General features: G+C 43.2%; 1 protein-coding gene across 1 annotated transcript; it reads left to right on the plus strand.

Moving 5' to 3' along the window:
* The first annotated feature begins 6,875 nt into the window (after positions 1–6,875).
* Positions 6,876–14,129, plus strand: TPBG (trophoblast glycoprotein). The gene has a single exon (XM_068936471.1). It carries the CDS (start codon positions 6,876–6,878, stop codon positions 8,088–8,090), a length of 1,215 nt encoding a protein of 404 aa, XP_068792572.1. The 3' UTR covers positions 8,091–14,129.
* Positions 14,130–14,354: the final 225 nt, after the last annotated feature.

A 14,354-nucleotide genomic window follows, 5' to 3' on the forward strand; every position in this document is an offset into this window, starting at 1 on the left:
TCTCTACACACCCTGAATTACTGCAATCAATTCCCCTCTTCACTCAGTTTTACAGTCGGCTTTCAGACAGCTATGATATTTTCTGTAGTCCTTGGCTTGGCCAAGCCATACCCTTTTAAAATTAATTTAGCCTTTCCTCATAAGTCAGTAGTATATCTAGTCTCTTAATCACTTTTACTGCTCTTCTTTCTTCTTTCTTCATCGTCATATTTCTCATTGTAGGATGCCAGAATGAAATGCAGTATTTCAGGTGCAGCCGCTAAAGAGAAGGGAAAGTATCATCTCCTCGCTTTGCTGTCAGAGTGTCCTGCTCCCACAAAAATACAGTGAACAAAATCATTCTGGCTTCCTTCTTCCTCCCATTCCCGTCCGATTTCTAAATATACACTCCTTTCAAAACACATGGGATGTAGTAACCCAGAAAGATGCAAAGACTTGAGATAAAGCAGGAGAGGGCTGGAAAGGCAAAGCAAAAGAGGAAGAGTTCAGTAGATGAAGAGCATATAAAACTAAATGTGGCTGAACACATTGGCTGAAAACAGATAGCAACTGATCAATGATCAAATAGGAAAAGGAGTAGAGAACTGATTCACCAGGCTTTTTAATCTTGTGCATGCAATCATACCTGTAACTAAGTGGAAGTAAATCCTAACAAGGCAGAGAGGTTGTCTTTTACATCTGCCTTGTCAGAATGTAAACAGCTAGGCAATGTGTAAGATAGCGGAGAATGAAACCCCATATGCTCTGAAATCTGTTGAGTCCTTTGTATGCCATTTTTTAAAATGGCAAAATCATCCAAATCAGCTCTTCCCTACAAAAATTTTGTTTCAACAGATGAGCATGTTTTCATGAAAAAGACTTTACATGGAAATACTCCCAACTTCTAGTCCTCTCTGTCAAGAGATCCTGAAGCCTTGTGTTCTGAAGCCAAGGATTTTTACCTGCCAGAGAAGCGGGGCAAACTGGGAAACCCCCTTGGCATGAAGAGAGGCTGTGAAACCTTGAAGCGGCACAGCATGAGGAGTGTGGAGTGAGTGGGACTATCACTTGAAGTGTGAGGAACACATTGGCCCAGATTCTTTGAAGATCGGTGTTTCTGTTTTTCAGAGCTAGAAGGGAAGGCTGGTTTAGCTTTCCCTTTCTACTCCTGCACTGCAGCTAGGTGACTGCCTTAACTTATGCTATTTCCTGAAAGTCCCCCAGAAATCATTAACTGAGGTGAGCCGGAACATGGCGCTTTGGTCCAACCATGTGCCTTCCTCACATACTATAACTAAGATAAAATTGAAAGTTGGCCCAAGAAATAGGATTTTGAGTTCAGTGTCCACTGAGAGTGATTGTGTGCAGCAAGACAGGTCATTACGGCACTGAGGAGCACGAATCCAACAGCTAATCATCTGGTCTACTGAGTTCCCCAGTGTTACAATCACACTTCTAGATTGTTGCTCATTGAAAGGATATCCCAAGCGGACATGAACAATATACAAACTTATCAGCTGAAGCCTGCTCACATGAACAGCTCTGCAGTTAGAATAAGAGAAAAAAGAAGTAATAAGAAGACAGCGAAAAGCACGAAACTCACAAGGCTCATTTTCCACAAGGAATAATTTTACTGGCTGTAATGATTTACTCTTATCTAAGCAGAATTTATGCAGAACTTAGTCTAGGTCATGGAAATCTTAAATTGTTAAAGTTAAAATAATGAAAAATATTACCATTTTACATCCATATAGCAATCTGTCAAAGGTAGCTTGAAGGTAAAAGACATGCAAAGTACTCTGAGCAAGGAAAGAATAAAAAGCAGGGTTGAAAATTTAGTCTGACCTGTTTAAGCATGTTAAATTCTCAGTTGCATTCTGATGAACTTATAAGTGGTTATTCAACTTGGCTTCTGTTGTAGATGCTCTGCTTGTCAGAGCATGTAGAGGTGGATTACGGATGGAGGAATGCACGCACCTTGGCAGCATCTAGAATACAGCAGCTCCTCTTACCAAGTCTTTTTTCCTAGTTTACACTTGACCCCAGCTCTGCTAGCCAGCTTCACTGACTGGAGGTCACCATAATTTTCTTCTCATTTGAGTAATAGATTTTATTAATAAGCTCATAACAAGTGTAGAGAGGGACTGTGTGGAAACAGAGAGGATGAACAGGTAAAGAGTCCATCTTTACAGTTTTACCAATTGTCTGTGTTGCTTCAGGTGGAGACAAGTTGCCTCCTACTGTTCCCTCAGTCTCCAACCAAGACATGCAGAAGTCCCCAAAATTCATATTACAGATAAATTAAAATATTTTTAAGACAGAATGAGTTATTTTTAGTTAAAATCAGGAAATTTTAATCTACAATGATAGTGTATTAAAGTTGACATTCTTTGGATTAGACTGATTTTTAGTATTTCAGCATAAAAATGGATAGCGTATCATAAAATGCAAACATGGTCTTATCCTGCATAGTGATTAATGGCTAAATGATTTCCACGTGGATCAATCACAGGACTTACCCTGCATTTATTATATAGACAATGAAATCTAGAACAGGTCAGCAGATCATTTGGGCAGGCTGTTGTTATGTCTGGAATGAAGTGCTGCAAGTGAAAAAAAAAATAATAATTTATTTAAAAATCAATAACTATCATATAAATTTAAGTGCATCTAAAAAGAAGAAAAAAAGAAACATAAATGTTTATATGTGTGAGCATGGCAGCACTGAATGGAATATTCACTTAATGGCTTAGGGTAGCAGTTGGTTGCTTATATGCTTTCTTGTACTGCTGTACAAATGCTGATGATGTTTCTTCAAACGGAGCCAAGTTCTAGCTGAAACAGGAGGTGTCGTCCTGCAGGCCCACGGGATCACTCCACGCGAGGGAGCAGATGGAACTTGCAGCTTGTACTCCCATTGTTGTGGGAACATATTTTTGGTAAAGGAGAAGAATTCTGGTCTCTGTGCTATTGCTCACTTAGTGTATATTCTTTACCACATCACAAATACCTTTTTAAGGAGTAGGCCACTTCCTACGAAGCACTGAGTTCCACCAGGCAATATTGAGACAGCTTAGAAACGCTTTGGAGAAGAAACAAATTTCCCAAGCATTTAAAAAAAATAAAAAGGACTACTTTAGCTATCGCACGGAGTCCTTGTCCAAGCTCTTCAAACTCTTTAGCCACCAGCAGGAGTCAGGCCACTGAGAATATCATAAAAAGCATCCAGCACCATCTAGTAAATGGCCAAGGGATTTTGTAAGGATTATATAGGATGGGTTTCATCTCTATTAACTTTAACTGCCTTAAATTCCAGTGTCTAAAAAAGTCTGCCAGGCTTTCCTAAAGACAAGGGAGTGACAGGAGCACCTATAAACTTCATTTTATTCTTTGCTAAGGCGAGAGCCTAAAAGGGGTGTAGTGGCTTCAAAAATGTCAAATGCTAAGTAGAATTATAAAAGGTTCTCCCTATATTCCTCTAAGTAGGTATCCTATGTTCACCTTTGGGGAGCTGAAATGTTGGACTACTGTTTTTCAAAAGCGACCAGTTCCCATCACTGTCACATAAGCCAGCATTCGTCTTCTGGAGAAAGAAGGTCAGAAGTTCCTTTCAGAATTTCAGATGACCAGCACGTCACCCAGCTGTAACCTGGGGCTGCAAAACAGCGTGGTTGGTTCCTTTGAGAGACCAAAGCATTACCTCAAACCCCCTTTCTCAGCCAACACGTAAGAGTCTCAGCCTCTGGAACAATCTCCTTATGGTAAATTCTCCTCCAGTTTGAACCCTTCAACCAAGACCGTGTCTTTTGAAGTATTATATTTTAACACAATTAAAAGTTTTTGGCTGATGCAAAAACTATGAGATGAGATTCTGTGGACTGTGCGATGCAAATTCACAAACTAATCAATTATAATAGCCAAAACCTGACCTGAAAATACATCAGGGTATTTTTCCTTCTTTTTCCAAGTACAGATTACAAGCACTTCCAGGATATCCACTCAATGTTATCCACTTCCAGGAAATGCTCTCTGTATTCACCAGAAAGTACTGTTTACTTTTTGGGATACCCACCATTGAAAACTTGTTTTATTTAAACAGAAAGAGAATAGAGCAGATTAACAAGTGCTTTTCTTCTTGCAAGCATAAGTGGTCTAAGCAGGTGCTATGTAGTACTGCCTAATGGGAAAATATTTGTTATTCATTATTTGCACTACTGCAGCACACATAAGCACCTGTCATGGAGCACTTCACAAACACAGCATAAAAAAGATGCTCCCTGCCCAAAGACCTTGCCATCTATATAAGGCAAGAGGGACAGATGCATTAGACAGTCATGGAGTGTCAGGAGCCAGTAAGACCATTTGGGTCCACTTGATGAGCAGATCAGTGCAAGTGCTCTTAATTCTATTATTCCATTAAAATTGACATTGCATCTAAACATTTTATCAAAACGCAATTATGTGCATACTCATTAAGTGTTCTTTCCTAAGATTTATGTCAGATTTTTTCTTAATTTTTTCAGCTACCTTCTTTAAAAAGGTGATCTCTCCTCAGAAAGTACTTCTTATTGGTGACTGAATCTCTAGACTGTTGTCTAGTAGGCCAGCTTCATTCTTCCTTTAAGTTTTCCAAAGAATTCTAATAGATTAGGAAAACATTACTTCTCTTACATAATGTGGGCTGGCTTTACTATCTACTTGTCTAAGCATTATGCTAGTCTATATTTAATAGGAGAGTCATTTGGATGTGGAACTCACATACCCCTTAACAAGCTAGAAACTCCTAATGTGGAGCGTCAATGTTCTGGTAACTCAACATCAAGGCAGTAACTTCCCAAAATTCTTAAACTCTTTGTGACTCCCAGACCTCATTTGTATCACTATTACTTCTGCCATTCCATATTTCATTTCTCTACAACCTTCTCATAAACGGCACCCTGGCCTATCAATTAGGTAGCCTGAGCCTGACCATCCTGACTCGTACTTGTTGGTGCTCTGCACCGTAAGTAATGGCCCTGTCTGGACAGACAAGGGAGGGCAGTCCTGCAGATCAGAGTTTTTCAGCTGCTGGTTCCCCAGATTCTGGGACCTGTTTTCTCAAGGCTTCATACTGGATTCCTCGGCCCATTTTCCCCAGAGCTCTGAATGCCTGCAGAACTTTTGCTGAATTTACCAAAAAAAAAAGCATACAAACCTTAAAGTATTAAGGTCCACACGTACAGAATTTCTGTGCACTTGGGGAAGACTGAAACGAGACAAAAAATGGAAGAAAGATGAAGAGCTCACCTAAGAAATCTGGTAGATCAGGAAAGCAGAAAGAGGACAGCTCCAACATATTAGGACAAGGAAGTCCATGCAATTTTGTGGTTTCTTAAGCAATCATGAGAAGGGTAAGGAAAGCCCGAAGGAGTCACTGATCCAAAGTGGCCAGTGGTCAGATTCACATTGCTGAAAAAGTGGCTATTTGAAGGTATCCGTCTAGGGTAAGTAGGTGTTATTTAACTATCATGATCACTTACTTCAAAGTTCCCCGTGGCCCCGGTACGGCTGATAAGACAGCTCCTACCTTTCAGCACTTCCACAAATTTCCTCCCCGAGAAGTAACCAAAGCAAATCATTCTACAAAGCTGCATTCGTACCCCCTGAATTTTTCGGCCGTTCCCCAGTGATTCTGGTGCAGTCACAGCAGCAGAAACTAGTATTTTACATACGGACAGATATTTAGGCTTTCAGTAATGAAGTCTGCAGCTCAGGCTTAAGCTGCCAGTCTGCTGCTCCAGCTTTTTTTTTGTTGTTACAGGTCCTCTAAAGATCCTAGCGATTCTCCGGTTGAGCCTCGGAGCTCTTTTAGCCAGAAGCGGCGGCTGCCCCGCACAGCGCGGCTTGTCCTCTCGCCTGCAAATCAGGCTGGAGCGGAGGGGCGCGACTTCACTGGGATAAAATCCGTTCGTGTTTTTTTGTGGTTGTCAATCCCCAAGCGCCGCGCTGGGGTGCCCGCCCGGCCCCCCGGGAGGGACCCGCCGCCGCCGCCGCCGCCGCCCTGGAAGTCGCTCCCCGCTCCTGCCCTGGCGATGGCGGCGTACGGGGCCGGAGATTTTTAGTACATCTCTGAGGGGAAAAGCAACAGGTCGTACAAGCGGCGGCCAGGTTTCGGCGCCAGCCCTCGGCAGCGCGGGGCTGCCGCCCGGCCCCGCCGTGCGCGGTGCGCGGTGCGCGGTGCCCCCCGCCCCGCCCCGCCCCTCCCGGCGGGGGCGGGGCAGGGGCGCGGGCGGCCATTGGCTCCCGGCGGCGGCGGGGCGGGGCCGGGCGCGGCGCGGAGTTGGCGGCGGCGGCGGCGGCAGGAGTCACTCGCGGCTGGGTCGGGCTCGGCGGCGGAGTTTGCGCCGGGCGCGGAGCGGCAGCCGCGGCGGGAGGTAAAGGGGGCAAAAGGCGGGGGTCACCGGCACGCAACCGGGGCGGCTCCCTCCTTCTCTCGCCCGCCCGCCCGCCCGCCCGCCCGCGCAGCGTTGTTGGCGGCGGGCAGGAGTTTGGAGCCACGCGTGGGACGGGAGAGCCCCGCATGGGGGGCGCGGGCGGAGGGGCGAGCTGAAGCCTCCCGTCGGGGCTTTGTGCGGTGCGAGCAGGCCGGCCGGGGAGGCGGCGGCGGCGGCGTGAGCTGAGCACGGGCGGAAACTTGCTCCTCACCGGGACCGGGGCGAGCCGCGTGTGCCCGGTCCCGGCCGGGGGCGGGGGGGACCGGACCCGGCGTCGGGGTCGTGCCGCCGGGCGGCTGCCCTCGCTGCCTCCCTCTCCTCCCCTGTCGCAGGTCCCGCCGCGGGAGCCCCCGCAGGAAGCGGGCGCCGGTGGAGAGGGGCCGCCGGGAGCGGCTCCCCCCGCGCCGCCCCGTCGAGAGCCGCATGCGGCGGGAGGGGAAAGTTTGGCCGCGGGCCGGCGGCGGCGGCGGGGAGCGCGGGGCGGCGATGGCGGCGCGGGGCGCGGGGGCCCCCGCGGAGCGGCGCGGCGCGCTGTGCCTGGGGCTGCTGCTGCACGTCTTGCTGGGCTGCGGCTCGGCGCAGCCGCCTCCCTGCCCGGCCCCGTGCGAGTGCTCCGAGGCGGCCAAGACGGTGAAGTGCGTGAACGGCAACCTGACGGCCGTGCCGCCCGACCTGCCGCCCTACGTGCGCCACCTCTACATCACCGGCAACCGCCTGGGCCGCCTGCCGGCCGGCGCCCTCGCCGCGCCTCCCCTCGGCCACCTCAGCGCCCTCAACCTCAGCGGCAACCACCTGCAGGCCGTGGAGGCCGGCGCCCTGGCCTCCCTGCCGGGCCTCCGCCAGCTGGACCTCAGCGGCAACCCGCTGGCCTCCCTCAGCCCGCAGGCCTTCGGCGAGGCCGGCAGCCCGCTGGAGGAGCTGGCCCTGCGCGGCGCCCTGCGCAACCACAGCGGCTTCCTCGGCCTGGCCGCGCTGCTCCAAGCCGGGGCCCTGCGCAACCTGAGCCGCCTGGAGCTGGCCGACAACGGGCTGCTGCTGCTGCCCGCCGGCGTGTTCTCCTCCCTGCCCGGCCTGCGGCACTTGGACCTCAGCAACAACTCCCTGGTGGGCCTGCGAAACGTGTCCTTCCAGGGCCTGGGCCGGCTGCAGAGCCTCAACCTCAGCGACAACTCGCTCAGCGTCCTGAGGAACGGCACCCTGGCCCAGTTTCGCAGCCTGCCCGCCCTCCGGAGGATCGGCCTCGGCCGCAACACCTGGGTCTGCGACTGCGCCATCGAGGACTTGGTGAACTGGCTCAAGGAGAGCGACCAGGTGGAGGGCAAAGAAGCCCTGAAGTGCTCCTACCCCGAGAAGATGCTGGGCAAAGCCTTGCTGAAGATCAACAGTTCGGACCTGAACTGCTCCGTGCCCGTAGACCTCCCCTCCCAGCTACAGACTTCGTACGTCTTCTTAGGGATAGTCTTGGCTCTCATCGGGGCCATTTTTCTCCTGGTTTTGTATTTGAACCGCAAAGGAATCAAAAAGTGGATGCACAACATCAGAGATGCGTGCCGGGATCACATGGAGGGGTATCACTACAGATACGAGATCAACGCAGACCCCAGGTTAACAAACCTCAGCTCCAATTCAGACGTCTGACAAAAGGCCGTGGAAGCAGGGCAACGCGCAACAGCTATGCATGAAAAGTAGACTTAAGCTTTACCCTCATGCTTGACTCCCTCTCCCCAGAGAAATCACAGACGTGCTTGTAACAGGAGGGGAATATGCCTCCATGTGGTGTAAAGTTCTTTACTGTTTTCTTTTATGTTGAGACACTGTGCAGCTGCACGTGGTGTTGGGCTGTATATAAGAAATGAGCTGCTACTTCTCTTCCTCTTTACCTGTTTTCATTGGAACTTGCTGCCAGCACTTGCTGGAAAAGTTTTCGAGGTCTCAAAAGACGAAAGGATTCATTCTCTCTCTCTCTCCCTCTCTCTCTCTCTCTCTCTCTCCCTCTCTCTCTCTCTCTCTCTCTCCCTCTCTCTCTCTCTCTCTCTCTCCCTCTCTCTCTCTCTCTCTCTCTCCCTCTCTCTCTCTCTCTCTCTCCCTCTCTCTCTCTCTCTCTCTCCCTCTCTCTCTCTCTCTCTCCCTCTCTCTGATGCTCCAAAGCCACCAGAGTTTATAAAGATATACCGAAACAGATACCGTTCAACAAAAGCTGCCTCAACTTTTTTGGGAAAAAACATTATGTTCATCAGTACCAGTTTTGGTCTTGTATATCCTCATAGCAAAGACAACGATTCTATTTTGTGGACTATCTTCAGATAAAAAACAAAAAAAAATTAACAACTCCTCTGTTAGAAGGAAATGAAATAGTGAGCATGCACAAACACATTATAGTTTTACATGTTAGGAAGCTTACAACCTCAGTAAGTCTCTTATTGTTTTCTAAAGTTATTTTTGATTGCAGTTTACGTGAAAAGAGAATGTTTTTAACTCTGGACTGTTAAATTCAATAAACAGTCTTACAAGAACTGTTGCATTGAACTTTGCTGCTTAATGAAATATGTATGAATATCTGGTGTGAATAGCTCTGCAGTCTCTAATTACAGTAGTAATTTGAATTAAAAAAAATTTACAAGTATATAGCTTAGAGACATGAATGTTTATGACAGTTTTGTGAAATACACTGTAAGAATTACATTGATCGACAGTGAGGGCACAGCTTCACTTAGCACAAAACGCCCTAGTCAGCTCTCTCAAAACTTCAAGAGAAATGCTAGTCAGCCTTATTGGAAAAAATTATAAGCTAATTGAATTTACTGGTCTCCTCTACCAAACTTTTAAAAATACAAATTTGATTGTTGAGTTTGTAATATAGAAAATTGTATCTAAATAGAATTATTTATTGAAAAATACATACTTTCGGGGCTTGGATTAAATTAAATGCAGCTCAGTCGTGTAGTTGGAGAGCTTCAGACTTGTAAAGGGAGATAGAATTTGGCTTATTAAATTAAGTACTTACTGTTTCATATAAAGCTCTCAGTGCTTGTATACTTTTGTAGTAATGTACATTGAGTAATGATGTAATTTTACATTTATCTTAAAACTACTAGCAGGTTTGTTTAAGTATTATATATGCACTCATGCTTACTATTTCTTTGGGAATGCATTTTTGTTTAAGTGTATGAAGCATGTAAAGAAAAATTTCAAAGATGCACCATTTAGTATGTAATTCTGATGACGTATCGAAAGGTTAGCAAGGACCTTCCAATGGCCACCAATAATTAATGCATTTTTCTCTAATACTTTTATAGATTCTTAAAGAAAAAATACACGCCAATTTATATTACACTTCTGCGTTTACTGTATCAGTTTATCATTTCCGTGATCACTGTTACTTGAAGATCCTAAGCACTTTATGATTTTGTGAATTATCAGCTAATTCCCTTCACTTCTGAAAGTGACAGTTTTCTCATAGGTCTATTCCTTTGGCAAGAGCTTATAAGTATGAAATAGTCCTTTACGTATCAGAAGAAATAATTTAAATTATTATTATTTTGGACATCAAGATTTTTCAGATGCATTTTTCTCTCCTTATAACTTCAGACATTGTCAAAATAAGCAGCACATGTTGGTTCAAACTAGTTTTATATTGCTTTAAATTGACAGTGCTTATTTTTAATGTATTTTTGTACATCCACTCTCCAAAGTTTAAAAAAGTACGGTCAATATTTTGATAAATCCGTATATTTTACAATTAATGTAAGCTATGTGATAGCTTATTTCTCCTGCTGTAATTTAAATGTGTGAGCAATATCCGGATAACAGCATATGAATTTAAGTTTGTGGATTCTTAAGAAAACAAATTCCTGGCCTGAATGTTAGCTGCACATATTTTAAGAATATGCTTGCTAAGTATAAGCTCCAATATGAATAACTGTAAATGTGCAACTATGCCAACCGTTCATATTCAGTATACATGAAATAGTTTCTGTACCAAGATAGAATTTGCAGTAGCTATATAGTGTGCTGTGTTGTTTTGATCATTTTGTAGAATGATCAACTCATGCTTATTTATAAAGTGCCAAGAAAAGTAGAGCCTCATCCTTGCTAAAGATGCTCCTGTAATTCAGTTCGTAAAATATGTACAAGCTAAGCCATTTCTTGGACAATTTCTTGATTTGGGTTAATAGATCCTTTTAAGTAAATACAGCAAGACCTATCATCCATAATGTATTACGCAACGGACATGCATTTACAGAACTGTGTAAGGACAGGCAACGATGTTAATCATAGTCTATCACCAATGAACTCAGTATATTAGTATTTGTGTAGTGAGCAAGTGTAACTATTGTACTACACCCGTTATTCTAAAGATTATCTTTTTTTTGTATAATAAAAAGTCATTGTAATAGAATTTTATTAGAGACCTGGTGACCGCTACTTTAAAATAATTTCTGCTTACATGTGTATTTATTAGGGTGTGACAATTAGCATGTGTCAGTATTGTGTCAGCTAATGTTCACCTACAGTGTTTGACCAGCAGTGAATGCTTTGGTGTTTTGTGCAATGCATTTGATCTTCAATCCCCTTCTATAAAGAATGCTTGGAATTTGTCTTCCTTTCCTGCTATGAAATAGTTACCGTGATACACAGAAGACATTCAAAAAGTAGCTCTGAAAGTGCTTCAGAATTTGGTTTAAAAAAAAAAAGAAAAGTATACATTTTAAGATATCTTAGTGTAAGATTTCTTCTGAAGCGTACTTTATAACCTTATTCTGCTTTGACACCTAAAATTTCACTTGATTACTATTTCCAGAGCAGCTTAATTAGCAAGGCTGTTTTATCCATTCAATCTTCAATAAAACGCATGCAGTACTAAATGCCTCTAAAATGTGTTTTGTATACATAAAACCCAAACCTTGTCTGCATGACAAGGTTGTCACTGATGTTTTGTGGAAAACATCTGGATTAAAGTAGTGGGCAAATCTTCAGGGAAGGCTAAGCAGCTAAGGAGCAAAAAGGGTGGATCACCCAAGGGTCAAATGCTCTCTCACAATCAGTTTGAGTTGCAATAAGCCTGAAACTTTCTAAGAAGAATAGCATAAGGAATTGAAATAATTTTAGTATATTTTTCTTAAGCGTGTTGGATAAACGATCGTTGCCAGTTAAGAAACACAAAATTGTCCAAATCTTTCTTTGCCTGAGGTAGCTGTATATTAGATTGCCAAACATTTTCTATGCCTAGCTAGCCATAACATTACCAATAACTTTGAAATCCAAAAAGTAATTAGAAGTTTTCACAGCTACTTTAAATCTTTTCATTCAGAGTAATTTGCCTTCTAAGCACTAGAGGCAATCCCCAGTGACAGGGTGGCTAGTGAAGCTCTCTGTTCAGACCAGTATTTGCTTGTTGACTGAGATGTCACTGAAGAGAGGCACGGCAAAATATTCAACGTATGACTGCGCTAAGATGCCAAGCTCTCATTTTTCTACCAGCATGTTCCCCGTGGTATACTCTGCTCTTTGTAGAGCAACATAATTTTTTTGTTCACCTCATTTTCCCGAGAAATCCGTAAAAAGAGCGTCATGAGGCTGCACAGGTAGAGAAACCAGTCTGATTGCACTTATGTTTTGAGATTTGACATCCTCGTTTCCCTTTAAGTCTTAGCAGGAAAAAGAGCCTTTGTCAAAGTGGACAGAATGGAAATTTGATACGAGCTCTCTCTTTTTCTTTAGCAGCTTAATGTTCACCAAGAACCATTTACTCTGAGCATATGATGAAGGAAAATAGCATTTGTTAAGAAAAAAAAATAATTCAGTTTCAAGCTTCCAAATGACATTTGTATACTATGAGGGAAAGTTGAACGGAGAAGCTTATAAAGGAAACTGAGAGTATCCCTTTTGTAGTGTGTCAGCACTGAAAATCACAACACTATTGATAGGGACAAATGCTGATTGGTTCTATCTTTTCTGTTACAATCGTGTTCTATGGATATAGCTCTGATTTCTTCCTGTTGCTATGAACAGAAACATTTTGCTGACAAGTGGAGTTGTGTCCTGGACTATTTGTAATGTAGGTGTTGCCACTGCAGTATTTTTGGTGGGGTACAATAGAAAACTGAATTTGATTCAGCATCTACTGATTCAACAGTGATTAGATCAGGCCCGTTGCGTAGTGCTCAGTTTTTGCAAATATGCTCCTTACCATTTGCAAGGACCTTTGCTTTGAAATCAAACGATGACAGCCCACTGGGGCAAAGTCCGTTCGTTTGAGGAGTGTAGCATCTATTAGATACTTCTCAGATGCTTAAAAATGAGACTTAAACCATATGTGAGCCAACAGTCCTCCGCTGATGCAGAAGTAACTGCATTATGCTAGCTTCTTGAGTCAAGGTAGCAAGCAGAAAAGTTGAGCTTTGTACCAATGCAATAAACCCAACAGCATTCCTTCCCCCGCTTGAAAAACACAAGCATTTACAAGTCAAAATGCAGGTTTCCCCATATAACCATGTCCTTAAAAAGAAAAAGGGCTTTTGCTTCCTCAGCAATGTTTCCATTTACATGTTGTCACACCCTTGAATAACTTTGCTGTGCTGGAAGTCATCTGTCGTGTAGATAAAGCTCAAAAGCAGGCCGTGCAACCCCAAGGTAGCCCTAAATGGAAATAGGGAACTACTAAGCATGTGAAAATGGTATTTTAATCATAGTGTTTGAATTTCAGTTAATATTTTAATACTTGTAATTATTTACATTTTCAAAGCATTCATTAAATAACATTTTCTTTCTGATGGCAGACTAACAAAATAACACAACAGATTTGTGGTTTTTAGTAATTAGCATGTTAGCATGAAAGCTAACATCCAGCATCTGAATAAATTAGCGATGTTGTTTCAATACATAGCGTGATGAAAATGTTAGAAAATAGAAATCTATCTGTCTAGTTGTTCTAGCATGTTTCACCATTCTAGAAATTTTACGTATGCAAGAAACTGCAGTAAATTGCTCAGATTTGGGGTTCAAGTGGTGTGAAGTTTTATTTCATAATTAAGAAAGATTCTTGAGCAAAAACTTAATAAAATGTTTACTAGGTTGTGTATGACTGTTGTATGTTCACACTCTTGATTTAATTATTATAAATCCGTAGATATTGAGGTCTTTGCTAAAAGTGTAGACATTTTCTTTATAACTCAGGTTGATTACTGTGGTGTAAATTTGCATGAGAATAATGAAAAAGCAACTTACGTATAGATTGCATGGTTAATTTCTTTAGAAAGAAGGTTAGCAAGTTAATTTAAGGGATTGTGTTCTAATCATTCTTGTTACGTGAACATAATTTGATAGCTTGTTATTTTTAAAGTTAATATATACAGTATTGATTTTCAAGTTACGTGTTGATTCTGAAATGAACAGTAATGGATTTTCAGGTTTTTAATGATTAGATCATATTGTATATTTTAGAGTCATCAGATACATATTTACCTAGTGAAATACAAAGGCATTGTTATTATTGATGATGTGAGTTCTCTTACTGTAAAGGAACCATTAAAGAAACAATTTTTCTGAGAGTTTTGCTGAAACAGAGAATGCAGGCTGAACTCCTGAGAAAAAAGCATTTTGACGGCAAACTATCTTACACCCTTTTTATATGAACGTTTAGATTGCGTCTGCGTGGCAATTAAAAGGGAAGGATGATGTTTTGTCTCCTCATTGATAGCTATTGCAGAGATCTGACATTTTTACCGGACTGAGGAATTCTTTTGTGCTGTCCTAAGATCATATCTGAAAACTTAGTCAGTCTTATATCTCACTGTCTGCTATTACTGTTTTATCACATTCTCGGGGATACCTAACACAGAAGAATATTTGGCTTTATACACAGTAAATTGATCTATCCTGGATTTTATCTCAGGACTAATC

Source organism: Struthio camelus, chromosome 3 (assembly GCF_040807025.1).
Source record: "Struthio camelus isolate bStrCam1 chromosome 3, bStrCam1.hap1, whole genome shotgun sequence".
In the NCBI taxonomy this organism is placed as follows: domain Eukaryota; kingdom Metazoa; phylum Chordata; class Aves; order Struthioniformes; family Struthionidae; genus Struthio; species Struthio camelus.